Here is a 26,678-nt window from a genome sequence, read left to right on the forward strand (position 1 = left end):
CATGGAATAAACCAGTCAGATTAAACAATCCACTCTTCCACAGAAAAGTCACCCCTGGGCTCCGATAAGGTGAAAAAAACAGATGTTATCACAAAAACCTGCTCACACTCGGAGGCGGCCACTGTCCTGTGTGACACGACACATTGAAAGGGATGTCTGGCACTCAGTGAGCATGTGCTGAGAGGTGATGGACAGGACCTGGCCTCCTCCTGCTCCTATCGCTCTGTGTTAGCGCTTCTTCTCCTCCCGTGCTTCCCGCTAATCACAACTGACAAGGGACACGCAGGACTCTGGATGGAAAGAGTCGTGCTGACCTGTCTGGGGGAATGAGCACAGGTAGAGAGAGGAGTGACGGGAGGGGTAAACAGCCCGAGATTTCAGGAACATCAGCACCACAGTCCTGCCAAATATGCTGCCTCTCTGTTTTGAAGGCTGCAGGATTTCCATAAATTAATGAAGGACGTGCGACTGCAAAAAAAAAAACAAGAGCATGGCATGACAGAGCAGAACGCTTTGTCTTTATTTAGATGCTGTGAGAAGACCAGATGTTTAAAAGGGTTAAATGTACAGTATAAAACAGAGTGTGTGTGTGTGAGAGAGAGAGAGAGAGAGAGAGAGAGAGAAAGGAGAGCTGCAGAGGCTGACGACATGCACAGTCTGTACGTCACCTTCTTTGTGTGTGCATCAGCAGACGTGAGTGAGTTTACATGTGCTTGCTCGGCTCTAAACGTCTATATTGTGCAGTCCCATGAGAGCATTACATGGACATCTGAGGGAACACATGTGTGCCTCCTGGACTGTGAACACAAGTGCTTATGCACAGGGGGAGATCTGCATGCTGAAACATTGATGGAAGCCTGTGACGCAACACATCATCAGTGACACTTAAAGTGTGATGAATATTTCAATGACCCGGTGGAGCAGGGGACAGTAGGAGTCAAGCTACAGGGCAACCACGGGCCTAGTATCACTGCAGACGAGTTTGAATGCAGAGCTGCCATCGTTTTTGTTTCTTCCATTCGTCAGCATCTCTGGACTCTTCTCCTCTGTTAAAAATGAATTAATGTCAAGGCAGTTTGATGCCTTGCGTTAGACCAGAACTGCAAATGAAAATGCACCCCTTGAGATAAAACATAGCCTGAAATGTTTGCACCCGAATACACCATGTTTATTCCATTCAGAGAGAAGCACACCAGGCAAATATAGGTCAGCTACATTATAGAAAAAGGGGGTTTGCTTCAGTTTAAAAAAAAAAAAAAAAAAGGTATTTAACAAAATTTCAAGAGACAAAAAAACAACAAAAACAAAAGTCTGATCTGGTGAGGACAACGCCTGATGGGCTGGCTGAGGAGAGATTTGGGGGGTTTCACTGCGGCTGCAATATCTTGCTCCCTGTGTGGAGTCGGAACTCGGGGGTGTGAATGAGCTGAGACTCACGGCTGGTTGGAGAGCTGGTGACAAACACTCCGGATTTGCCCCTCAAAACGCCGAGCAATAACCTGACGGACACTCACTGAAACAGCTTAAAAAAAAAAAAAAAAAAAAGGAAATTCCTCAGCAGTGTTTATCCTCGAAAGTATCAAAGAGGAGCCTCTCTCTCATTTCAGGAGAGACCGGGAAGTGGCCACAGACAATGGACACAGAGAGCGCGTTTTATCGCTGAATGTACACGAAACGGGACTGATGTTTCGCTGCGCGGACCGGGCCGAGGAGCCACAAAGCGAAGAGAAGGACAGCAGAAGTCAGAGAGACGTCGCTCAACAAAGGAGGGCAGCGCGGGACGCGTGTGTGCAGAGAAGCAGTGCCCTAGATCTGTAACATCTGAGTAACTCTGTCATTCAGCCTCCTTTCATGCTGCGTCGGGCAGCACTTTCTCAACCAGCACCTGGAAAAACAAAGAGAATGTGTTCAGTGGCAGCACATCTCCATGCGTAAATGGAGACGCATCGGTGCGTATTCGCTGTACTTTTTCATTATGCGTACAGTAAATGATGCTTGTGTTGCCATGAACTCATGCCCTGTCCCATGACCACACTGCTATAGATGCATTATAGACTTCCTCATACTTCATATCTGCCATGAGTGATGGCGATGCCTGCAGAATCTGACAGTACCGGTGCGCAAAGCAGCACTCGTGAAAAAAGCTTCAGCGCACCAGATCGCAATGGTTATGTGAAAACATGTGTCATCCCACTGTGCCGTGACCGAGATTACGAGTCGTGGGTGAGGCTAATGTTCACAAAAATATGGAGTTCCCAGAGACTCCGGAGTGCGGTGTGTGCGGGGTCGCTTTCGGTTTTTCTCGCTCTGTTGGTCAAATGTGCAGACTGGAAAGCTGGAGCCAGCAGCAGCAGCAGCGCTGACAACAGACTCTCGCATTCATCGTCCCCACTTCACTTCGTTTCAGGCTGCGCGGCGGAGCTGTTGCAAACTTGCTGGAGTGTGCTCTCGCCATTGTTCACCCTCGTATGTGCCTTCTTTTGGGTCGGGGTCTACTTGATCCGCTGCGGGGTCCTCATCCAGACCGCCCTCTCCCTCCTGACCTTGTGCCACCTGGGCGAAGCAGCGGCGTGGTCTCTCCTGGACGGGACAGATGAGCAGCTGTTCTCATTCACGACAGCAGCCGTGGTCGTGCTCGTCTGCGTGGCCACCGGCGCACTCATGGTAGCGCGGCTGAATCAGGGCATATCCGTGGTACTTTTCATCAGCATAGTCAGGACTATCTCACTTTTCTCGCTGCACAAAGTACGGGCCACTTGGAGACCGTACGTTGCGTACCTGGTTGGAGTGCTGGGCATCCTGCTGGCGAGGTATGCTGACAAGCTCCTTCCCAACCAAGGGAGACACAAGGAGGGCTGCACCCCCGTGACTGGAGCCAGGGAAGAGATCCCTGTATTTAAAAGGCGCAGGAGGTCCAGTTCTGTGATAGCCTCAGACATGGCACACAGTCAGTCCAACAGTAAGTCACATCGCCGGACCTCTCTGCCATGCATCCAGAGGGACCAGGTAAGAAGTTTGTGTCCCATTCGACTTTTTTTTTTTTTTTTTTTTTTTCTCAATTTTTTTTTTAATGTCTGGCATGTTTTCTCTCTTCCGAGTTTTGTGTTTGAGGCGAAGAGAAAGGAGGGAGCAGTGAAATGGCACTGAAATCAGGAATGTTGGCCTTTCAGGACTCTGATGAGAGTTTTCATGATTATTCTGCTCTTACTGAAGCGATGAGGATCACAGAGTTTATTTAAAAAAAAAAACGTGTGCGGTGTAATACACAACAACAATATTAATACATACATATGTACATATTATTGTAATTATTATAATTATTATTATGAGTTTACATGTTATGGTCCTGTTGTTTGGGTATTTTGTTCTTGTTGCTCTGATCATCTTTAGACTGTCACTCTATAGAGCCACTGACAGGAAAACATGCAAATATAACAAATGGCAATATTTTGTTCTACGTAACCTTCACAGTTGTTAAGGTTAAGAAATTAGAATCATTTTCTGAAGAAAAAAATACACTCATCTTCTACTAAAATGATCAGTTTAGCCCAAATTTTCCACGTTTTCCTCTGAAAACATGGCACCTGTCAGGCCAAGGTGATGAGTTATTTCGTGTAGGCGTATACAGTTCAGTTTCAAGTGTAGCTCAACAACAAAGTGCCAAATTTGGTGTTTTGTCGTCAAAGGGATGCTATTTTAGAGACAGCTTTTAAGTGCTGATGGGAAAGGGAGGCTGATGATTTGATGTCAGTGATTCATCTCATTCCAGATTATATATGTCAAACATTTTCCCCAGATGATCTCTGAACCGCTGCTGCAGAGCTCACAGTGTTTCTGGTCTTTCTGCCCTGGACTTTAATACCACTTGCTCCTCATGCTGTCCCTAAACCCTAAGAATGTAGCATCTCTGGCACCGACACACACGCGTACCTGTGTTAAAAGGGGACGAGGGGGTGGGTTGGTCATACAAGCAGGCTCATATCAGCTCCTTCAGCCCTCCTTATGGAAAATCAATGACCATGCTGAGCATGTGGATGGGAAACAGACTTTTGGAGTGATCAAAGCTCTCGTTGTGACCTGTGAGTGCGGTGAGGTTGGGAGATGAGAGGCTGCACTGTCGGCCCGGCCACTTGAAAGATGCCCTCAGCTCTTAGGGCTAGTTAGCGTTGTAGTGTGCTTGTTTGTTTTTCTTTGTGGTCACACACACACACACACACACATACACAAACCAAATATGAAAAGGCTCTCAGATACTTTACAGTTTACACCTTATTCAGATTCAGGTTTGATGTGTCAGTCATTATTAATTTGAAGTGCAGCAGTCGGTGTGCTGCAGCGATGGAGCGAGGCTGGATCCTTGTTTTTGATGGAGTGATGAGCTGGAAAATGGCTTGCTTCATAGTTTACATTGAACTGTTAGTGCGTAGCTGTAAACAGGCACGTGTGCAGATTATTGTTTTGAAGAGCAGCGATGCAAATGATGGAAAGAAAAATCTACTTTTTCAGTCTAAAAATGTATTTACATTAAGGGTGTCACAACGTTGTGATATTCACGATAACCATGGAAAAAAAGAGGAAATATTGATGTTGTGTTTATAATACACATATGATAATATGGTTTTAATAATCTAAAGAGGATGATCGGTCTTGTGCATCTTTTGTTTATGAGTTCATCTGGCTGCCTTTTTAGTAATTTCTCTTCTTGGAAACTTTTTTTAATCATCATGGTCACAGACTCTCTCTCCACCTCCCTACACTCGTGTTTTCATTTGCCAAAAAAAGAAACAAAATTAAAGATAGATTTGATTGCTAGCATTTTTTAAATTCAAATGTCTATAGATATTGATATTTGATCAATGATTATATCGTTATCTTGAATTCGTTTGGCCACAGTAATCGTGTAGTGAAAATCTGATATCCTGACAGCCCTTATTAACCCAAATACATGTATATGTATACATTTTGTTTACATTGTTGTTATTATCTTTTTTGGGTGTTGTTGCATTGAATAATGAAGTTATCATACATTAAAAACAAGAAGGGAACTGTATAGGTGAAAAAACAAAACAAGAAATGAAATATTTTTGCCACATCACAGAGAAGCTTTTTCATTATATTAGGGGTGAACATAGATATCAGAGAGCCGAGCTGTCAAATCGCTTCGAAAGACACCAAAAGCACAAAAAACAAAAGAGGACGGATGCCATTACACTTGGATTCAGACTCCATTACTTTAAGACAATCAAGATGGAGTTACTTAGAGAACAATAAAAACAGCCCCAAAATCAAGACATTAGTCGTAAACAGCTCTCGTTGATGCAACTGCGGCAATAAACACGCTTTTGTCTGCAATGTCCCAATAAAATCTGAGCAGGATGGAACTACCAGGCAAACAAAGCAGGCAATAACAAGCAAAAATACAAACTTTTACTACGTCTCTCACTCTCCTCTGCTCTGTCAGCTCAGCCCGGCTGGAGCCCTCTGCTGAGAGATGATCTCCATTACATGTTTTTGTTGTCGGCCTTAAAGACAGCAGTCCTCAGACTGTCTTGATGTGAAGGTTCAGAATATAACAGATTTTGTGTGTTTTCACTCTCATCTCTGGCGGCAGTGCTAAGCAGTTGACCAGTCATGGCCTGCCTGTAATTGAGACACACATGGCGTACACATGCTGTCTTAACCGTGTCTTGTCTGTGTGGTCTGTAATGTGTAAACAGGCCCATGCTGACCCGCACTAGTCATCACCTCGCTCACATGGGGCTCTGGCCTCCCTAAGGGAGGTCAGACGCACGTTTTGGGGCCACAATGCAACCACCACATGGTGAAGGGAACAGCAGAGATGCCAGACACCACGAAGCGTCTGACTGACTCTGCCTGGAGGAGAAAATACAGGCTAACAACGACAACAACTTAGCCATAATTTTCCAGATACGGCTGGTACCTATCAGGATGACCTTAAGAGGCTGAATGACGTCTCAGCAGCTCTGCCCTTTTGCTGTGTTCAATAGAGTTATGATGTTTTTAAGAAGCGGTAAGAGCGCCATGACAGGGAGTAGATCTGCACTTTGTTGAAGCGACGATGTTTGCATCAGTGCTGTGCGTCTGAAGTGTTTGAAGAACAGCGCGAGGTTGGATGAAGGATTACAGTTGATACTTAACTTTGTTTTTTTCTCAGGAAGCTTCTCCCACAGACCTTGGAGTTCTTATATAAAGGCCCTTCAGACTGATAGTCAGTGTGTAAAAACTGTTTATCCAGAAAATAAATAGAGCAAAGAGGGATCCCTCTGTCTCTTCATCCAAACAAGCCTTAAAGCTGCCATGTTGCCCTCCGCCACTGTGCCAAAGCCACGCTCCGAGGCAACGCTTCAATCTGTGCGACTGTAGATTTAATAAACAGCCATTTTCCCTCCTTTTTGATCACAAATTGGCTGCCAGCATCTATCAGCTCACTAAGTAGGTGCATTTCGCAACACTGGGGTCGTCCTTCCCATCATCTGCTTAATAAAAGAAAGTCATTATCAGCTGATCTGATAGCGGTTAGCGGGGGCCTCTGCGGGATAGTTCTTCTTCTCGGGTTAATACGAAATGACAGGCCGGTCTTCTGTATTTCAGCTGGGGATATTGAACTGGAGGAAGAGGTGTGGAGTTGTGGTGTGGATCGCTTTTCACAGCGTGTAAGGAAATTTGAGTCCAAGGCTCTCTCTGCTGCAGACATCAGCGCTGTCATGGAACTTTCTCTCCTCTCCAGCACAGGAAAGCAGTCTGCCATGTTGCCAGCGCACATCGAGTGTTTTAAACCTTAACCTACCTGAGCTGCAGAGCGGACGTTAGCGGGATTCTGCTTTTTTTTTACAAGATTCGCTCTCCGAGGTGTGAGAAGCCACTCCCTTTTCTGTCGGTAACTCCACCCCTCCTCGCAGCGCTCTGCTCTCTGTCCTCTCACTGACACCAACACAAATATTATCCCAACCAGAGGAGGAAATTCTTCCTTAACTTGGCTGATAAAGATATTCTTTAAATCTATGGTAATGACTTCCCGTGGAATGGGATCCAAACACAATTACTGTTGCAGTTGTAAATGTTTCCTGTTACTCTATTTTCGCTGCAGCGTCCATAATTGAATTGTATTTTGGATGGAGGAGGTTGTTGATAGCCTGTAGGGCAGTGATTTACCACTGGGCCACTGTGCACTCTCATCCCAAACAGCTTGTTTGTATTCTAAACACATAGCCTCGTGGGATATGATGTTTTTTACTTTTTTTTTCTCCCTGTGACTGGACTGGCCTCTGGGTTAGAGACGCTCTCATTGAAAGCCTCCCCCTTCATTTTTGGAGAGGAAGCTCATATCAGCATGGGGCTGTGTGTCTTGTGATTGGCCGATCCGCTTCACACTTTCAATCCCCATTCAGTCCCAGTGTATTAGCGGCGCCGTGCATGTGTGAGGAGGCAAGGGGTTGAGGAATTGGGGTAGGAATGAAAGTAGGTCATTTGAGGTTTTGTTTAGTAGCCAGGCAAAACAGCAGGCTTACTCTTACCCCCCTGAACGGTGGAAGAGTCCTGCGTTTGACTGATGCAGCATAGCAACTCTAAGCGTGCTTGTGCTCCAGATTTGTTTGTGTTACCTCTGCCATGTTGGCGGAGCAGTGTGAAGCCACATTACACAGGGTTTTGGTCTGTGGCGGCATAAACAAGAGCTTCTTGGCTGCATTTTTTTTTTTTGTTTCACCAAACAGACAGGTTCTGGACAGAGTGCTGCGATGGCCAGCTCCCAGCTGTTTAAAGAATAATTTGGGTTTATTACAACCTGGGTCTTATTTTCATAGTTTTGCCAATCGTTTCAATCTGTTATGATAAGATTTGGTAGCGTGGCGACGTCATTACAATAAAGTGTGACAGGGCAGCAATGAGTAGTCAAAAATGATGAGGAGTTAAACAAACCGTCAGTTTAGTCCAATTATCTAAACCTCTGTATTTGTGTGAGAACAACTGAAATGCTGGTAATAATCCCTCATTGCACGGGAAAACCAAGAAGTCATTTGTAAACTGTGATGAATGTTTGCAAACGACATTTCAGGTGATCATTTTACCATTAACCTTTGTCCTCTCCTCTTGTTTAAAGGAAAAGTTTAATTTTCAGGAAATACGCTTTATTGACTGTCCTGCAGAGAGATGGATGAGAAGTTTAATACCCCTCTTACGTTTGTACAGTAAATATGAAGCGACAGCTGGTTAGCTTAGCTTCGGATAAAGAGAAAAGCTAGCCTGGCTTTGCTCTAAATTTGACATGTTAAATAATGAGATTAAGTGCTGTTAGGCATGTTTGTTTGTTTGTTTGTTTGTTTTGTTCTTAGTTGGCTAGCCATTTATGTCATTTAAATCTTGACAAGAAAAGGAATGAAAGTATTTACGGTTAATTAACTGTTCTGCAGTTTAATCGATACCCCTCTTATGTTTGTGCGATAAACGTGCAGCTACAGCTGGTTAGCTTAGCTTAGGATAAAGACTGAAACGGGGGATAAAAGCTAACCCAATTTAGCTCTGTTTTAATTTTAACAACATGTTACTGTAAATGATGAGATTTACCTCAGCCAAACGAGCTGTTCTTCCCTGCTCACAGTCTTTATGCTAACACAAGCTAGTTAGCTGGTAGCTGTAGCATGTATGCCATTTAAATCTCAACAAGAAAGGGATGAGAGTATTTCCCAAAAAATAGATTTATTCAAACCTGAATTGTCATCTAACCACCTCCTTGCAGCGCCATCTGATCTCTACAGGCTGTATCGCAAAAACAGTCACTTCCTGGTTGAAAAATGGCAGTTGATTTACAGTGCGGAGATATGAGAAATCGGCCATAACTGTTAAATTTAAAAATATAAAGTAAAACATGGTGTTCTGACCTACCTGGCATTTCTGCTTTACTTATTTTATGTACTGCGTTGCTTTGCTAGCGTCTTGGATATCTACCCACCGGCGACATCTTAGACTATCTGCTAGTTTAGGATAAACAGGTTATTAGGTCTCCAACCTAATCTTAGTTCATGTTTATTAATGAGATATGATAACATCAAATATTCATTTTACATGAATTCGATGTATACACTTCATGAAAAAAGACAATTAGATTGTATGTAAACTGATGCATGATGCAGGGGTAAACAAACATTGGCATTGGCTCTACTTTGTGATGTTGCTGTGTTCCATGAAGTACGACCCAAATTGTAAGAAAGCAGAATCATCCTTTAAACTCTGCATTACATTGCTCACCCATCTGTGTCCAATTCTTTCATTACCTTCATTTACAGTGAGAGTAGCTCACATCCTGGTTCTTGCCCTGCGTCTCTGATCACCTGAGCCAACCAAACCAGAGGTCCAGGACTGAGCTGAGCACCCCTCTCCCCTCCACCCCTGGCATGACCACGATCTGGCCGACTACTGATTACCATGGAAATTATGGAAGGACGTCTGTGTGAGCATGTGTGTGCATGTAAGCGTGTGTGTGTGTGTGTGTGTGTGTGTGTGTGTGTGTGTGTGTGTTGCCAGCAGCTTGATGGCTGCCAGCTGCTGCAGGCTGAGAGGTTGAATCCGCTCGGAGAAACACGGAGGGCCTCAAACCACAGACACAACCCAACGCAGCTGGAACTGCTAGACAGGCACAGGCCTCCAGTCCTGACACACAGCACACATATTAACACCTCGGGATCCTCATAACTGCTGCACATTTGAATAGAATAGCAGAATCTGAAGCGAGTTATGACTTTTTGTGTGTGTGTGTGTGTTGAAGAGGTAAATTACACGCTGTACTTTCTTTTCTTCTGCTGTCTGTTCGAGACTGAGGCAATTATGTCACTCAAGTTTTTCTGTGTTACCATAAGAGACCGACTATTTCAGTGATGGAGGTGAACAGAATGTTCCTGGCAGAAATGTGTGTAAGCGTACAGTACGTGGGTGTGTGTGCTTGTGCATGAGTGTGTTTGTGTGTGTGACAGAGAGAGAGGAGAGAGTGTGTGTGTTTGTGAAGCACTTACATATGCGCATATGTTAGGAGTGTGTGTGAATAGAGCCGTGCATTGTATGAAATTCTTTGATACTATATATGTTAACTAATGTGATACACCAGTTTTGGTACTGTTAACGTACTGATACTTTTGTGGATGATTTACTTTTAAAGTCTTTATTTAAAGTCTATTTCAGGTTAAATATGCCCACTTCAAATTGTCCTTACCTCTGAAAACTATTATTTCTAGTAACAATGACAATTTTGTTTATCAAATAAGATGTTTAAATAGGAGTGGCTGATTGGACTCAAGTGCAGACAGAAGGGAGGCAAGTGTAGTCAGCTTTAGCAAATATTTGCACCTTTAGTAACAGCATATCGCAGCAGAAGTGCTGCTTATTCAAGCCTCAAATGACAATAGTGCTTGTTGTGTAATTATTTCGATGGGGACTTTTTCCAAGTATGTTTCTGCAAAACCACGGATAAGTTCAAGCTGTGTGTTTCCTTATGTTGCAAGCTGCAACTTCACACGTCTTTCGGTTCAATGTTTTATTTCTCTCTTGTCACAACGCTGTGCTTATGCTCTGGTTAGGTTTAGGCACAAAACCATGTTTTGGTAACCACAACGAGGTCTCCTTAAAAACACCCATTTTTTTTCGCCACATATTCATCTGGAATGGCCCTACTTCTGGTGAAAAATATCCAGTGCTGTCATGCTTGCAAATGTTAAAACACCATGGTCCCTCATCACAAATATCCAGTTTTTTCACTTGCAGACTGAAACTGCGGTCACCGGTTTGGAAACCTTGTAGCCTGTAACTCCGCTCCGCCTCCCGATGTCTAAGTCAGGTAATAAACATGTAATGTCATGTGATGTCCGGCTAACGTTGCTAACATTACTGAATTGAGCAGCACCTGAGGAGGTACTGTATAATTCATTAGTGGCACATTGCTAGTCTACCAAAGAAAACTAAATCACGGAAACAGTCCCCTAAATAAAGAGAATCAGGAAAATCATACAAAAGGGTATCCGTGAATATGACACTGTCTAAAATTCTAAAAAAAAAATTAATTGATTAAGCTCAGATCCAAATACATCCAAAATAATGCAGTTCGAGTGTGAAAAAAGCAATGTTTCTGCTCTTTAAAGGATGGGCAGGTTAATAGGTGCCAGTACATATCCGGTACGACATCACTTTGGGGAACTGAACGCAACACATTTGGCTTTCATCTCTATTTATCCTCCTGAAGGGCCTTTTCAATCACACGAGGAGCTCACCTTAAGACAGTGATCCCTTACATGAGGGGACATTCCTGTGCTTGCCCCAGCGCTAAATGAACTGGAATGTGCAGGTTGAGCAGACCCTGAAGGACAGGCCTGTGGGCCCATTCACCCAACCCTCCCCTTCCCGGACCCTCCTCTCCCCGCACACCCTGACCTGAGCCAACACCACCATCCTGGGCTGTCACCAGGTGTGCAGCTGGCCTCTGCCGAATGAATAGACACTCTCACATCGCCCCGGGAAGTGTGTGTGTGTGTGTGTGTGTGTGTGTGCATGTTTGTGAGAGGGAGGTAGAAGCAGGGAGAGGGGGAGAGTAGCGCTAGACGTAAATAGCTGCAGTCAGTAGAATGTGTGAAAAACAAATGGAAGAAACAACTGCTAATTTCCCCTCTCGGAGTGCGCACATGCACGTGTGACACAGCGGTGTCCCAAAAGTTGATCTCATGGTCTTAGATCGGTGTGCGGGTTCAGAAAGGAAGTGCAGCTAATCCCTCAGGTCCAGTCTGGCTATTGTGTCTCTGCTAGAAACAGAGCGGGCCACAGTCGCTGCTGCTGCTGCTGCCTCAGCCATGATTCATTTAACAAGCAGGAACATTTTGAACCCCTCTGACTGGTGCTGTCCAATAAATCCAAACATGGTCAGCTATTAATTGATTATATATTTCGGGAACATGACAAGGTAGGCTGTTTTCACTGATGGATGGTTTGTATTTAGTAATCCACTGCCTGGCTACATATTTTCGAAGCGACTGCATGTGTTTTACTTGACTCAAATTATTCATGCCACATACATTTTCCTCTAAACATTACAACCGCAGGGCTGTTGCACATTATTTCCAAAAGTACCAGTGGTAGAAGAAGTGTTCAGATCCCTTAAAGTAGCATTACAACAATATGAAAATGCTCAATTACAAGTAAAAGTACAGAAATGTTATCAGCTGATAGTCCAGTATCAAAAACAAACAATATTTGTTATTCATTATTTGAATTTTGTACCTATTTTGATGAGTCAGAGCGACTTTTTAACTTTATTACTAACCCTAAGGTAGTTGATCTGTAGTAATGCATTATTTATCTATTTTATTTTATTTTACAAATTTTACTTGATGTAATGTAACTGAGTACATTTACTCAAGTACTGTACTTAAGTACAATTTTGAGGTACCTGTACTTTACTTGAGGATTTCCATTTTCTACTACGTTATACCTCTACCTCCATTTTGGAGGCAAACATTGTACTTTTTACTCCACTACCTTCTTCATAACTTTAGTTACTAGTTACTTTGCAGATTACATGCTGCATCAGGTACAAAGCAGCACATTTTTTAATTAATTCATTTTTATCTGTTATTAAATTCAATACAATTATATAATTATATGATATATATGATAATACCAAGTACCATCGTATACAGTATATACATATATGACATATATATTTACTTTTACTGTGCATTTCATATGAGATACTTTCAGACTTATACTCAAGTACTGTTCATATTAGTAACTTTCACTTTTACTAATGTAATATTTTAATACAGTGTCTTTGTTTTTAGTCAAGTATCACTTACTTTTAACACCACTGATGTTTTGCATAACATCTTGATCTGCTCAGTAACTATTGGCTGTCACTTAAATGTACTGGAGTAAAAAAGTACAATATTTCCCTCTGTTAGCAGGCTGCATGTCTGTCTAGCTCGACGGCGTGGTGCGAGGAAATGTGTTATTGTAACCTCTGCCTGGTGAGCCCTCCCCGTCCGTCCAGCCCGCTGCCTCACTGGCTCGCCATGAGCCTGTCTGTCCCCGCAGCCAACAAGGCTTCTGCTGTTCCCTGCTCAATGCTATGTTTTACTCTCTAAATATGTTCGAGAGAAAAAAAATCTGTCTGTACATCTGTCTGTCAGTCAGGTTATTTCACCCCGTGCAGGGGCGAGAGTCTCAGGGTTTGGGTTAAGGGCTGTTTTCGCACAGTCACTTTCAATTAGTCGGATATTAAAAGAGCAATGTATAGCTGTAGTGCTGCGCTGAGGTTGCATGATGGTGTACGATTAAGATTTTTGTGAACAAATAAGAATGTGGCAATGCTGGTTATGATGCAGCGTGAAGCCCTTTATGTTCCACTTTGGTCACATCTCTGAATCCACTGTGCAAACAGAAACCGCTAATGGTCAGCTCAAGGAAATGAGTTATTTTTTGTTAATTAAAAATAGTAATAAATAGGGAAAGAGGTGAGAAATTGAAAAGCAGTCAGCTGTTTCTTTTTAAGTTGGAATCATCTTTCCTCTTAAGGTGCTTGAGTGTTTCCTATTCAGGGTTCGTACGGGTGCTGGAAGTCTTTATAAACGCTTGCATTTTAATGTTATATTTTTCAAGGTTTGAAAGATGCTTGGATTTTGGATAAAGCGCTTGAAACTGCGTAATATTTGTTAATTAGGATGGCAAGTCTACTTAAAGACACATTTTGAAACATGAAACTTTTTTGTTTTTCTTTGACTTTTCACCGCTCTGTAGGATGATACCATGAAACACAATTTTGGTTGTTTAAGGAGCAATAACATCCGATTTAGAGTGATGAAGTAAAATAATAATTTTCAGTATATATCTGTAAATATATATGTAATTTATCACATACGTAAGTTGCTGGAAAAACTTGAAAATTAAGTGAAAGTGCTTGAAAAGTTCTTGAATTTGGCTTTGTAGAAGGTGTAGGAACCCTGTCTATTATCTGTATTTATTTGCAACATTCCTTGTCGAAAGAGGGGTGTTCGCATGTGTGTGTGTGTGGAAAGTGTGCGGAAGTTTATCACTTATTAATGTGGGACACCAGAAAAAGGAACTTTTTTTCCCTTCAACGTGCGAGGCGCAATCAATATTTAATCTCATCTTTAAAGTTACGTGAGGTCGTTTCAAGTTAACGTTCACTTGTTAGGTATGTGATGAGGACAAGACATCCAGAGGGCATTGAGATGTTCCCCACACTTTTAAGAGTTCAACTCCACGCTGTATTATTCAGTTTGAAAGTGTGAGTCTCTGCTCATTTGTTAGAGAATCGGTGAGACGAAGGCAGGAGCTGTGGCTTGTCCTCAGTCTTTTTTTCCAAAAGAATCCCTGCTCAGTACCTCAGATTTTTGTCCGTGGACTTTGATGAAGTGGTGACCCCCTCCAGTACGTCTTTTCTATACACTGCTGACACACACACACACACACACACACCCAGAGACACGGTCCAGCAGACTGGCCAGGCAAGGTCTCATTGATTTGTTGCTGCTATGCTCTGCATTGCCCGGAGACACTAACAATGTCAGGGCTGACGTGTTCCTGTGTAGGTGACATCCGTTTGTTCTCGGCCACAATTGATGGCTACGAACAGCAAGCTCTTCTGTGCGTATGTGTGTGCGTGATCAAGACACGTCCTGTGTCGTGCAGATAGTGGGGCTGTTGGTACCAAGCGAGCACCCCTTCCTGCCCAAGCTCACCAACTAATTGCTTTATGTAGCACAAGCCAACCCTGATCCATTGAACCTGGTTTGGGTCATGTCTTCGTCTGGAAAACAAGAAGTGAGAAAAGACATGCCACGACGACATGTGAGCCCCGTTGATAAGACGCATGGCATTGTTTCGGAAAAACTTCAAATGAGCCCCCGTCCGCCCGGATAACACAAAGCCATATGCTCTGTGTCAACAGAGGGAGAAAATTGAAAATGGGTCTCACAACAATGTGTTTGAGGTTAGAATAGGCGCACTGAGCCTTTATTTTAACGTGTATGTGCCTCGGGCTGCCTCAGATTTCTCTCTCCAGAATGTTTTCCTTTAGCTGCTGTTCCACTCATACTCTCGCTGATCCCTGCGTTGTCTCCGGCAGGACTGGACAGCTTTGGTGTCTTCACTTCCCTCAGTTTTTCTCTCCATTGACAGTGGAGAGCGTTTAGTGTCAGGTCCTCAGGTTCAAGGCAGTTTAGCAGCCTCAGATTCAGGCTCAAAGGGTTTCAGGCTAACTTTTTTCACCATCCCAGAACCGTCCTGAAAAACAATTTTCACCATCTTGAAGTGAACATAAACCATCCCAAAATCAAAATGCTGTTTCTGTACTTTGTAATTATCATCTATAGTTATTGGTTAAAAGAAGCCTAAGTACACTATCCAAAGTGAGCTGAGCTGAAGCACTTAAGGACATTTATTGACTGTAAACTTGTGGTGTTGTAATGAAGTGCAGGTCACTTTTTAAGACTTCATGATTGTCTGGAGAAAAACTCATACTTGCCAATCTCGAGACCTCAAAAATAGGGAGGAAACCAAATTGTGGTCCTGTGGGTTGTAGCCCCAAAATATTTGAGATTCAAGGACTGTGTTTCCTGAATTCTGGTGACATTTGAAGAATGAAAATAACAAAAGAAAAAGTAAAACACAACAGCATTGTTATGTGAAATAATTTGAATTTTCACAAAACAACGCAGAATAATTTGCGCTGTTGGGCAAACTGGTATAAATCTGTGGCATCAAGTGTTATTTATGACTTTTCATTCATTCATGTTTTGCCACTGCCCTGTTTGTCAGTCTATCGATGGGGATTGATGTGGTGCGACTCCCGTGATTAACACAAAAATCGACGTGGCAGATTGTATAGCCCTTTTCCTATAAAACTGAACGAAATGGGAATTCTTCTCTCCAAGGCGTCTGAAATTTGTTTACATATTCTTTCTCAGTGCCAGAAACGGGTTATGAAAACTTAGAGGAGAATAGGTGTGAAAAATTATCATAAACGGGGAGAATTGTAATGAAAAACTGTTAGCTGTAAGCTATTAGCTGTTAGCTTGCTTAGCCACACACATCGCAGGACTCAAGTTTACCTTGTCCTTTCAGACTTTAACACTTTTTTTTTCATCGGTCTTCTGTCTCCGGAGAAGATCTCTGTTCATTCAAAAGCATTTTCAGGATGGCGGTAATCTGAGCAATGCAACTGACATTGTCTATAATTCTGCAACTTCCTTTGACCTCTCTCTTATTGGTCTCCATTTTGAACAAACGTTATGAATATTTGTTGACCTTTTATTATAATCACCAATCAACCTCTCACCTTATGTCGGTCCATCATGGTCAGACCCACTTCAGCGTTAAGACTAAAGAATTGTGAGAGGTCTGGCAGGTGATTCATCAAGGCTTTTGGAGAGAGCGTTTCCATTATAAGGACGAGGAATGGCATGTGGTGGTTTTGGCAAAGCTCCACAAACTGGAGAGGCAGAAGGACTTTTGACGTCATCGGGAAACGTGACCCACTTCTCAAGAGGCGAGGAGCCTTGGGCTGGTTGAGCAGATGTTGCACAGATGAGCCTGCGTTCACCCACACACACACAGACACACGCACCTACCCCGAATGCACACTTTCTACTCTGCCTTTATTTTCCATTAAAATACCCACAGAAAGAGAATCAATGGCGCAGGAACTTTAGCCGGGTCTCATTTGGGTTTGTGGGCGTGCACAGGCGTGAATTGATGTGGTCGTCAGAAAGAGGTGCAGCGTGACAAAAGGGGCGGTGTTAGCGGGTCATTCGGGTCATGTCTGCTCCTACAGTATACCTTCAGCTAGGTCGCTCCCGTTATGTAAGGTGGATGTAGGGAAGACAAAGTGATGTTGGGCCCAAGAGAACCACTAGTTCGCTTCTCTGCTGGCTCCATTCGGCTCATCAGCCAGGGGCAGTCTCCTCCCTCTCCTCTCTGCCATCACTCTGCAGCTTTCAGACGTTACATAAAGCCTTTCTTTCTGGTCTGTCAGTTAGTTAGATGTGTTACAGTGCAATAGGCTCTCTATCTCTCTGCACTTTTCACTGAAACTGTAAAGGTGCCCGTTGTAGTGCTTGGGTGAGATTGGGTTGATCGCACAGCTCCAGGCTGATTCCCCACTGGAGCAACACACAATGCAAACTGAAGCTTTCTGAGTTGCGTTTTCTATGTTTTCCACAATTTAAATGGTGATAATACAGCAGGTCAGTGTTGTGTTTACAGGGTTGATTTTCTGCATATTCTTGTATTACTTTTTCTTTTTGTCAATGTATCGTTTTTTTCGTGTGCCACCATGTGAAACTGAACTCAGTCCCCTTTGGGAGATGATAATGTTTCATCTAATCTGATTTCACTCTCTAAACCTGATTCATAAGTCACGATTTGTGGTGTAACTGATCCTCGACATCATTTGTGGTAATGATGGAAGAAACAAACTCTGGCATTTCACAAATTTCAGTTGATGGAATCAAATTATGCAGTATATTCACAATGCTTGCAGCAGTTCTTTGTCGGAGAAAGTGGCGGACAAACAATCCAGCCTGCAATCTGAGAGTTCATGTGATTTCTACATGACTTGCTCTCCGATTCATGTTCACGTACCATTGACTCTTTCGATCATTTGGGACACTTTGAGTAGGTAGTTTTGGATTTCATCTACATGGTATCTAAGTTTCTTAAGTTTTTTAAAGATATAAACAGCACATCAGCATCAACACAACAAATAATATGATTAAGTAGTTAAAAAAAAAAATAACAATGAATAGTTGTCTGGAAATGTTGTTCATACAAATATGTTAGCTAGGTATTCATTTGATCTGTGTTATGTCTCATGAAAATGTTCAATTTTTTCTTTTTAACTGTGACTCTTAAAAGGTATGTCAGCTTTTCCAAAGCCAAAATGTCTTGGACACTGTTCCTGTTTTGGAGTTTTGACATCAAGCCAGTTTCTGGCAATGGCTCTCTTACTTGCTGCAAGTAAAACCTCAAGTAGAGATCTTCCCTCATCACACTACTTTTAATGTTCCCAAGATCCAATAGCCTACAGGGCAGGTATTTGGGAAATTAATATCCCAAAACAATTGCAACAACTGCATTAACATTCCCCCGATATGAGCATGTTTTTTTGTTTTTATAAATCATGAAAATATGTGAGTTGTCAGCCTCTATCATTCCTCACAGCCTCTGACAGTGTGTTTGTGCAGCATGTTGCCTGATTTTTATTTTGGGTGTTATGAAAAAGCGAGCGAACATTTCTCCATTTCAAAAAAATTACATCGCTGCACTACCTGCCAAGCCACAGCTGGCAGTCACTTCCCAATTTCTGAGAAAAATCTGCCAAATTTCCCAGATCTTTGGAAAAGGCACACATCAGTACCTATTGATCTAAATCATAAGCTTGGCTGTGTCTATTTATATGTAGATATAGTTTCCTTTTTAATCTTGCTCCATTTTGGCAGTCGTTTCCTCTTCATTTGTTATTTTTCCCCCAGGGACGAGTTAGAGGCTAAATCATTTCAGGCAGATGTTTGGTCCTTTTTTTTTTTTCTGTGTTCAGAAATTCATAAAAAGTCTATAAAACAAAATGGTGGCTCCTCCAGTGAGAGGCTGCTCGCACTGTCTATGACAAGCTCATTATTTCTGAAATGTCAGTGGTAATGAAGATTGGTCACCTTCAAGAAGCAACTCAATTTACTGTGACGGAGGTCTTTACGTTTCTCATCACGCCCAGCTCCTCGCGCTTGTAAACTCTCGTGCTGAGGGACGGCGAGCTGAGAGCAGACCCGACAAGATTACGTGCTTATGAAGATTATTCCTGCTTCATTTCACATGCAGCGATATTGTCGCTCGACGCCAGGAATGCACTTGGATGTTGAAGGAAGTGCAAACAGACAACATGCACATACACACACCTGCATAAAAAGGCCTGCCTGGAGCCTGCATGTGATGTTGCCACAGATGTAATAAGCACTCATTCATTTCCATGTTGGCAGAATGTTAAGATTGATTCAGGGGCCGGCAGATGAAAAGGTCAGTGGGCTTGTTTTGAGTGAGTGTAAGATTTCCATCATCACGCCGCACGCTCTACCAGGCCCAGTCCAAACTACACAAACAGTGTCTCTGAAGCCCTTGACAGCCTCGATTCTGCCATTAAGTCAATAATCTGCCCTCACTCTCTCCTCCTCCTCCTCCTCCTCCTCCCCTCCCTCGCGACTGACCTGCTGTTAGTTTACGTACTTCCCTTTTTACTTACCCTCAACAACGCTTGTCCAAACAGCGGCATAACTTTCCCCCTTATGCGTTTCCCTTTCTCCCACCATGCCATTTTCCACAATTTATCCACTTTGTCTCCCCTCCTGAATTCTCTCACCCAGCACCTTTCATTGTTTCCAGACAGTGGTGAAACATATTGAGGGAAATGTGTGGAACGTTAGAGTCTGTTTGCACGGAGAAAGACAGGGACACACACACACACACACACACGCACACACACACACACACACACACACACACACACACACACAGGAGGAACTGTTCCAGGAAAGTGGCATCTGTGCAGCCCATTAGACAGAGATTCAGTGGACCTGTGCGGGCCTTTTACATATGGTGGTCAGCTGCTGGAAAGGAACTGGAACCAGGGTCACATTTGAGAGAAAACATTAGGGGAGATGATGCATGTTGGACACACACACACACACACACACACACACACACACACACACACACACACACACACACACACTCACACTTCAAAGCACTGTAGTGCCCTTCACCGATGCCCCGGTAGCATTACTCTGGCCAAGTCGTTCATATCCGCGGGGCCTGGCTGCAGGTCGCAGCAGACAGCCACCCTGCGGGCTGCAAATTAACCCTCACACTCACACATTTGGAGCCTGGACAAATCCTAACACTCATCTCCTTGTGTCATAAGCCGTGAGAAGTTTGACATTTGTTCTAAGGAAGTCTGAGGATCATGAGAACAAGGGGGTGAACTCACAGAACCCTCTCATCAGTAGCAAAACAGTTATTATTGCAGGGAAAGTCCAGCATACTGTAATGATTGCTGAAATGTCTCTCTTGAGGTCTGCGTTCTTGACTTTAGTGAGAGAGGAGAACGTGTGGAACAAAGGAGAGGAGAGTGTTTTGCAAAGGTTTTTTCAGGAAAGTAAAGCAAGGAGGAGGCAGCTGTGATTCATTAGTTTATTTGTATTGCTAGGTCTGAGTTGACCTAGTCCAGACCAGGCCCGGATACTTCCTACCAGGCCGACTGTTCTGCTCCCATATCTTTGAACTTTTATCAGTGTGCATAGAGGCATTCCTGTTCAGTGTGTAATGGCTAAAACATGATTGTATTGCACTGTATTTATGGCTCATTCATTTTGCTTTTTATTTTCCCCACATCCTTAAAAAAAAACTTTGTGAAAGCAAAAAATGATGGTGAAATCAATTTATTACCATTCACAGCAGAGGGATTCTTTCGCTCTGCTGCTTTTTGCTTTCATAAATTATTTATGATATTTTGAAGGGCTCTGACTTATTTTGAAGGGCTCTGACTTATTTTCAGTGCGATCATGTGAACAAAGTCTCTAACAGCAGGACACACAAGAGGTTATAATGAAAATAAAACAAATCTAGTAGTAAAAGTACAAATAGAAAATATATAAACAATTCCTTATAAACAATTTAGGGCAGCTTGTTGCTCAAGAGGTAGAGTAGGCTTTCCATTAATGACCGGATGTTTGGTTTGATCACGGGTCCTCTTGTCTGCATGCCAAGGTGTCCTTGAGTAAGATGCTTAAAGGTCCAGTCTGTAGGATTTAGCAGCATTTAGTTTTGAGCTACAGATTGCAGCCAACTTTTTAACACCCCTTGCCTCAACCTCCCCTACGGTGGCTGCTGAAAACATAGAAAGAAAGAGTCTGTGTTTGGTTTGTCTGTTCTCGGCTGCTGTAGAAACATAAAGGTGCGATATGGCGGCGTGGAAGAGGATCTGCTCCCTCTGTAGATATAAAAGGCTCATTCTGAGGTGATGAAAACACAGTTTTTAGTTCATGGTGATTATACACTAATGAAAAAAATATTCCATTTCTACCAAAAGATCCCCCTCAATCTTACACACTGAACCTTTAATTATTATTATTATTATTATGGTTTTGTTAAAACATGTAACTGTATTCTACTCTCCTACAATGCAGAGCCCTAAAATTCATCCTTCCCCAAGAAGCTCTCCAAGCTCTCAGGTATATTTAATCATGTATTTAGCTTTATATGCTGCACATGGAACTGGTGAACTTGAGGACGAACTTTGTAACTATGGCTCGGTTTTGTTTTGGCTATCTGATGTTGTGACGTTGCTATTGTGATATGAAAATGTCAGTCAATTGTGTTAGTCACGGTGATGTTACAGTGTTCAGCTGAGCAGATGTTTGGCTCTTTCATCCACTGGTTTATCATGATAGTAACATTCTTCAGAAAGACATTTCTCTTGAACAATTGACCCATAAAAAGCCATGTGCGATAATATTTTATTTTTTATTCAGCATTTTTTATGCATATTATTATTATTATTATTATTAATATTGCATATTACTCTCGATTTAAATCATCTGAAAAAGAGATACTGTATATCCAAACAAAGGGCCCTGACTAAAGGTCGCAGACATAACTTCACATGTAATGAAGTCACATGAGTTAGTAGTAGTCATTGGAGTACCTCGAATCATTTTACTGCCATGAAATTGGAGTCGATTGCCCATTTAACTTAATATGCCACATTTAGAAATGCAGTTGAAAGCAATTTGATTATGTGCAATGTGATTATACTTTTCAGAAGTTAGTCAGTAATAAATTACATTTGCAAAGTAACTCGATTACCCTGTTTCTGATCATGTTCGGAGAGCCTCCCTCGTTTTTAAAGTGACTTCTCGTCAGGTAATGTTATTTGAACCGAGTTTTTAAGGAAAAATGTTCCTTCTGGGTGGTATGTTGTCGGTCACGGTGATATTACGAGAGCTGCGGCCCTCCGGGAAGATCCTGCTCACGTTGTTTGAATATGTGTTGTGTCGGAGCACCTGGTCAAAGCCTCAGGCAGCGGATGTGGCTGCACATGCTGCATGAATACGAGACTCATTAAGTTCACTGGGCTGCCAGGTGGACTGCAGCTTGTTTCAGCACATACACACGCACATGGTCCACACACGCTTGCATGAATATACACATGTGTGCTCGCTAATAGGGGCGCAAATGAGACACGTTCACACACTTTGCAGGGACGGACGGAAGGAGGGAGGGAGAGCTATTGGGCCTCTAATCAGATCAGCTCAGATATGGTATCATTGTAACCAAATTAGCGATGGTACAGAGTATAGTATGTCATGTTTTGGCCAGAGCTCAGTCACATTTGTAGCAGAGAAGTGACATGGAGCGCTTGTCCCAAATGCAATAACTGGACTTGCGTCATGCACATTAAGGACAGGTGAAAATAAAGATACTGAAGGGGAAGACTGACGCTGGATGTGGCTCACACATGCAACTTTATTAACGAACACAGAGTGACGGATACTTCTGACTGAAGCTGCCGAGGTCACTCAGCTGCAGTTCCAGCGCGTCTTATGATCAGTGCTAATCCGTCTCACTCACAGCAAGAACAAACAACGAGGACTGTCACAACAAAGAGAGTAATCACTTTAAAGATCTGATGTGTACGTTTATAAAAAGAAAGTGCATAGCTGGAATGGCATTCATGTCTTGGCGACACATTTTCTCATATTTATAGCTCGTTATTTTTATCTTATAGTCGAAAATGGGATGTTTGTCTGAACCTATAAAGCAAAATATGTTTTAAAAACCATCCATAAAATCCTCTTCCTCCTTCTTACCGTTACTTTTCAGCTCACTGATGTTCTCCTGCAGTGGCATCACTCTAAACGCACCAAATACAAGCAAACACAAGCATTTGTGACTCTTTCTCTAACATTCCTGTCCTATCTGATACTTTAGATTTACAGATACTTTTCAAAAAAGTACAATAGCAGAGAGATAAAGTTACATATTTGATGTCTGAAAACATCTTTGCATAGCTTTATGTTTGTCATGTGCCGCTGTTTTATTGATTGATTTATTTTATTTTGTGCTCTGTGCATCAGAAAACCTACATTTCTTTGACACCAGAGATACACAGTAGACGTTTTGGATGGAAAACAAATATGAGCACAGCTGAAACTACTGGAGCCAGTCTTGACTCTTTGAGTTCTGGTGACTCGCCTTCTGTCTGGACTCACCTAATGGTCTTTGTGTTGGGAATGCGCACGGCCGCAGTAATGGAGTCTGGATCACATGTTTGTCTCGACATACTCGTCTCTGATAGGCCCGTGGTTCTTAATTACCAGAGTGACTGTTTATCCACAGTGTTTGCCTGGATCCTTATCAGCCCTAACAGTGTTTTAACTCCCAGTGGAGAATGTGTGGGAGATGGCGAGAGGAAGTGTGTTTGTGTGTGTGTGTTGTGACGCACAATAGCGTGCATGTCAGCGTGCATGTTTGATGTACTTTGTCAGACATGGGTCAGAGTGTGTGGAATGCAGAACACGCAGATTCAGCCTGTGATACCGTGGCTGTGGTTGTTGCTGATGAGGTCGTGTTTGTGCTCCTCGTTGTCGGGACGGAGAGTCGCGCTTGTGGTCCGCAGTCACCGAGAGGACACTCGTGTTGAGGTTTCAGCGCTGAGTGTTCACGTTATTGCCTCATTCAGCGCCGGGGTTATCGAGCAAACATTGAAACTGCACGTTTTGCATTCCAACTCAGGAGCACTTGTAAAATTGTGACGAATTTCCTGAGTCTGGATTGTAAAAATGTTCACGCAGTGCGTAATCAGTCTGCTTTTTATTTAAGGTGGCGCTTCTAGAATGAGTTTGTGAGTGTATACATATGTTTTTGTTTGTGTGTTGAGTGTGTGTGCGTGTGTGTGTGTGTGTGTGAGAGAGAGTGTGTGAGTGAGCATGTGTGTAACATGAGCTCTGGCCATCTCCCTGTGTGTGAGTAATGGTCCCTGTTTTATTGGCCCGCTCCTCAACAGACTCTATGAGTAATCACATAATGCCTGCTCTGACGTCAGAGCTGTTGCCATGGTAACACAGTGCTCCCCACTCTGGGGAGGTGCGTTCATTTTTTTCCCTTCTTTCCCCCACATCTCGTCCTATGTGCGCTCAGAGCTCCGGCTCCGGATGGAGACATTACTCCTCGAGCTAAAATCACCTCCCCCTAATCTATAGTTTCACATGATTAGAGAACCTCACTTTGCTCTATTTTACCTTCTTCCTCTTCTTTTTTTTCATTTCATCCCCATCTCTCTGCGTCTCACTCTGAGCCTCGTACTTCACCGTCCCTATTTTACTCATCCTTCGTCTCCTCTTGCCTCCCAGCTCTGTCTCTTTCATGATTAGCCCCCATTTCACTCTCTGTCCTCTCCCTTCCCCTCTCCTTTCTTCTCTTCTCCAAACTCCCTAATGCCCGATGAACCACCTCTCCTATTTCCACGCCAGATGTATTCATTTTTCTCCCTGCCTTTCATGCACTGTTGAATTCCACTGAACGGCCGACCCCTCTCTTTTCTACGGGCTCTTCCTCTTCACAGTTTTGCCTTTTCCTTTCTCTCTCCTCGCTCTGGTGAGACGACAGGCTCGGATGAAAAGGAAACATACTCGTTTGTGTGTCCGTGCCTCTATAAGATTAATGAAGCTCCATCCGTCCGTATGCTGCCGGGACAATGAAGCAAGTTCACGTTTAGCTTTTTTTATACTCAGGAGTATCATGAAAAATGATTGTTGCCGGAGTTTACAAGCACTATGTTAATTAATTTGTAATAAATCTCACATTAAATCAGATACATTTGGATGTACCTCCCCAATAACTAGTGTAATTTAAAGTACTGCAAAAGCTTTTTGAGCACTATCAGAGTCTGTGTTCCAAGCCTAAAAACCATCAAACTGTCAATAATCAGGCCAGCCTCCATCTCTCGCTAGCAGCGGCCGGTCTGTCTGTCTGGCCAAACACTCTCACAGTGAATCCGTTAATGGCTCTGTGTTATGTCTGTTGTCATTGCTCAGAGAGGCCGGGGCTGAAAGCATTACTCTGCCCATTTCCAACCCATTTCCTTCCCTCATTCTGAGTAGTGTATCGCTGCTGACGAAAGGGGTGTCGCTGTCTCCCAAACCAGCAGTGATCTACCGCTGCCTCTATGTCATGTGGATGTGCCGTCACTCATCCAGTCGGGACTGTGATTGGTGGCCAACAGCGAAGACTGACTGCTCGTCCGCGTGATGTGTTTGGGACTGTAGCAGGACCGCTGTAATAGACTCTGTGTCTCACTAATCAACAGGGCTCGGCTCGTACAGGCGTCCATCTTCATTTTCCAATCAATTAGACCCCAGTGGAAAACAGGCCCATCTGATACAGGTGCATGTGTGTGTGAAGGTTTCTCCGTGGATGTGTGTGAGAGAGGAACACGAGGCAGTCAGAGGACACGCAAGTTCATGAGTGTGTGCGATTCTGTGCGGTTTGCCAGAAAGGCAGCCATACCAGATGACGGCCATAAAAAAGTGCCGCCTTACAGCTCAGCCTCGAGTCATGGCTGGGTTTCTGGCTGACTTGGCCTTGACAGAGCCGTACCCATTAGTCAGTTGCCGCATGTGACTGGGGGTTTGACCGAAGCCCCTGGGAGCGCTATCGAACCATAACCCAATGAGCCTCAGTTGAGGGCGTAATCGCCTGAGGCAAGGCCCATTTTGCCAGCAAAGGTCCCCTTGTTGCCCACAGTTTCACATGGCATTGCCAGCTCAGCAGAGGGATCGAATTCAGTCAAGGACGAAGACAAGGTGAGAGTCAGAGCCAGGCAGGGTGGATGCAAAAATGTTTGGAAACATTTTCAAAGAAATTGTGGCTTATTTAAGGACTGGAAAAATAAGTTAAATGTAAAAAATAAAAATAAAGAATGGTGAATGGTGAAGGACAGTACACTGTAAAAAAAAAAAAAGTTAAAGTAAAAGTAAACTGTACAGTAGCATGTGCAAAAACAGTAGGTGTGTATACAGTATATTAAAAAACACCAACCCATTCCCCTATTCGTTATTCGCCCTTGTTGTCAAGAGTTAGATCAAATATTTGACTGTTGAACATGAAGCTATGGCTAGCTTAGCTTAGCATAAAGACTGAAAACACGGTAAACAGCTAGCCTGGCTCTGTTTGTGTACCAGCATCTCTTCCCTTGTTAAGATGCAAGAATGGAAACAAACTACAAATGGAAATGGTTCCAACACGAACATCTTGTCTCTTGCCTACAGATTTTGCATTATTTGCAGAAAGAAGTTTATCTCCCAGAATACTGAACTATTCCTTTAAGGGAACCCTCCTCATCAGCAATGCCTTGTTACAGCCCATCAGTGTTAATCTACCAGGAGATATCACAGTGCATAAAAGACTGGAATGAAATGTGACACATGGAAAATGCACCATTCTACTAAAACAATCTCCCTCATACCTGACAGGCGTCATTTAGCCGATGGTTTCCAGCTTCTGACAGCTCATAATTGTTGCTGTGATTAGTTCTTTAATCTTGTGATTGCGTACAG

General features: G+C 43.2%; 1 protein-coding gene across 3 annotated transcripts in view; it reads left to right on the forward strand.

Annotated features, from left to right (window-relative positions):
- The first annotated feature begins 1,460 nt into the window (after window positions 1–1,460).
- Window positions 1,461–26,678, forward strand: part of LOC311263550 (cGMP-inhibited 3',5'-cyclic phosphodiesterase 3A-like) — an 80,054-nt gene continuing 54,836 nt past the window's right edge. For all 3 annotated transcript variants that reach the window (XM_084363703.1, XM_084363704.1, XM_084363705.1), the window contains exon 1: window positions 1,461–3,006. In XM_084363703.1, the coding sequence (XP_084219829.1) occupies window positions 2,086–3,006 (921 nt within the window). In that variant the 5' untranslated portion in view covers window positions 1,461–2,085. The remainder of the gene's footprint in view (window positions 3,007–26,678) is intronic.

This window comes from Pagrus pagrus, assembly GCF_965226575.1.
Source record: "Pagrus pagrus genome assembly, chromosome: 10".
Taxonomy (NCBI): Eukaryota; Metazoa; Chordata; class Actinopteri; order Spariformes; family Sparidae; genus Pagrus; species Pagrus pagrus.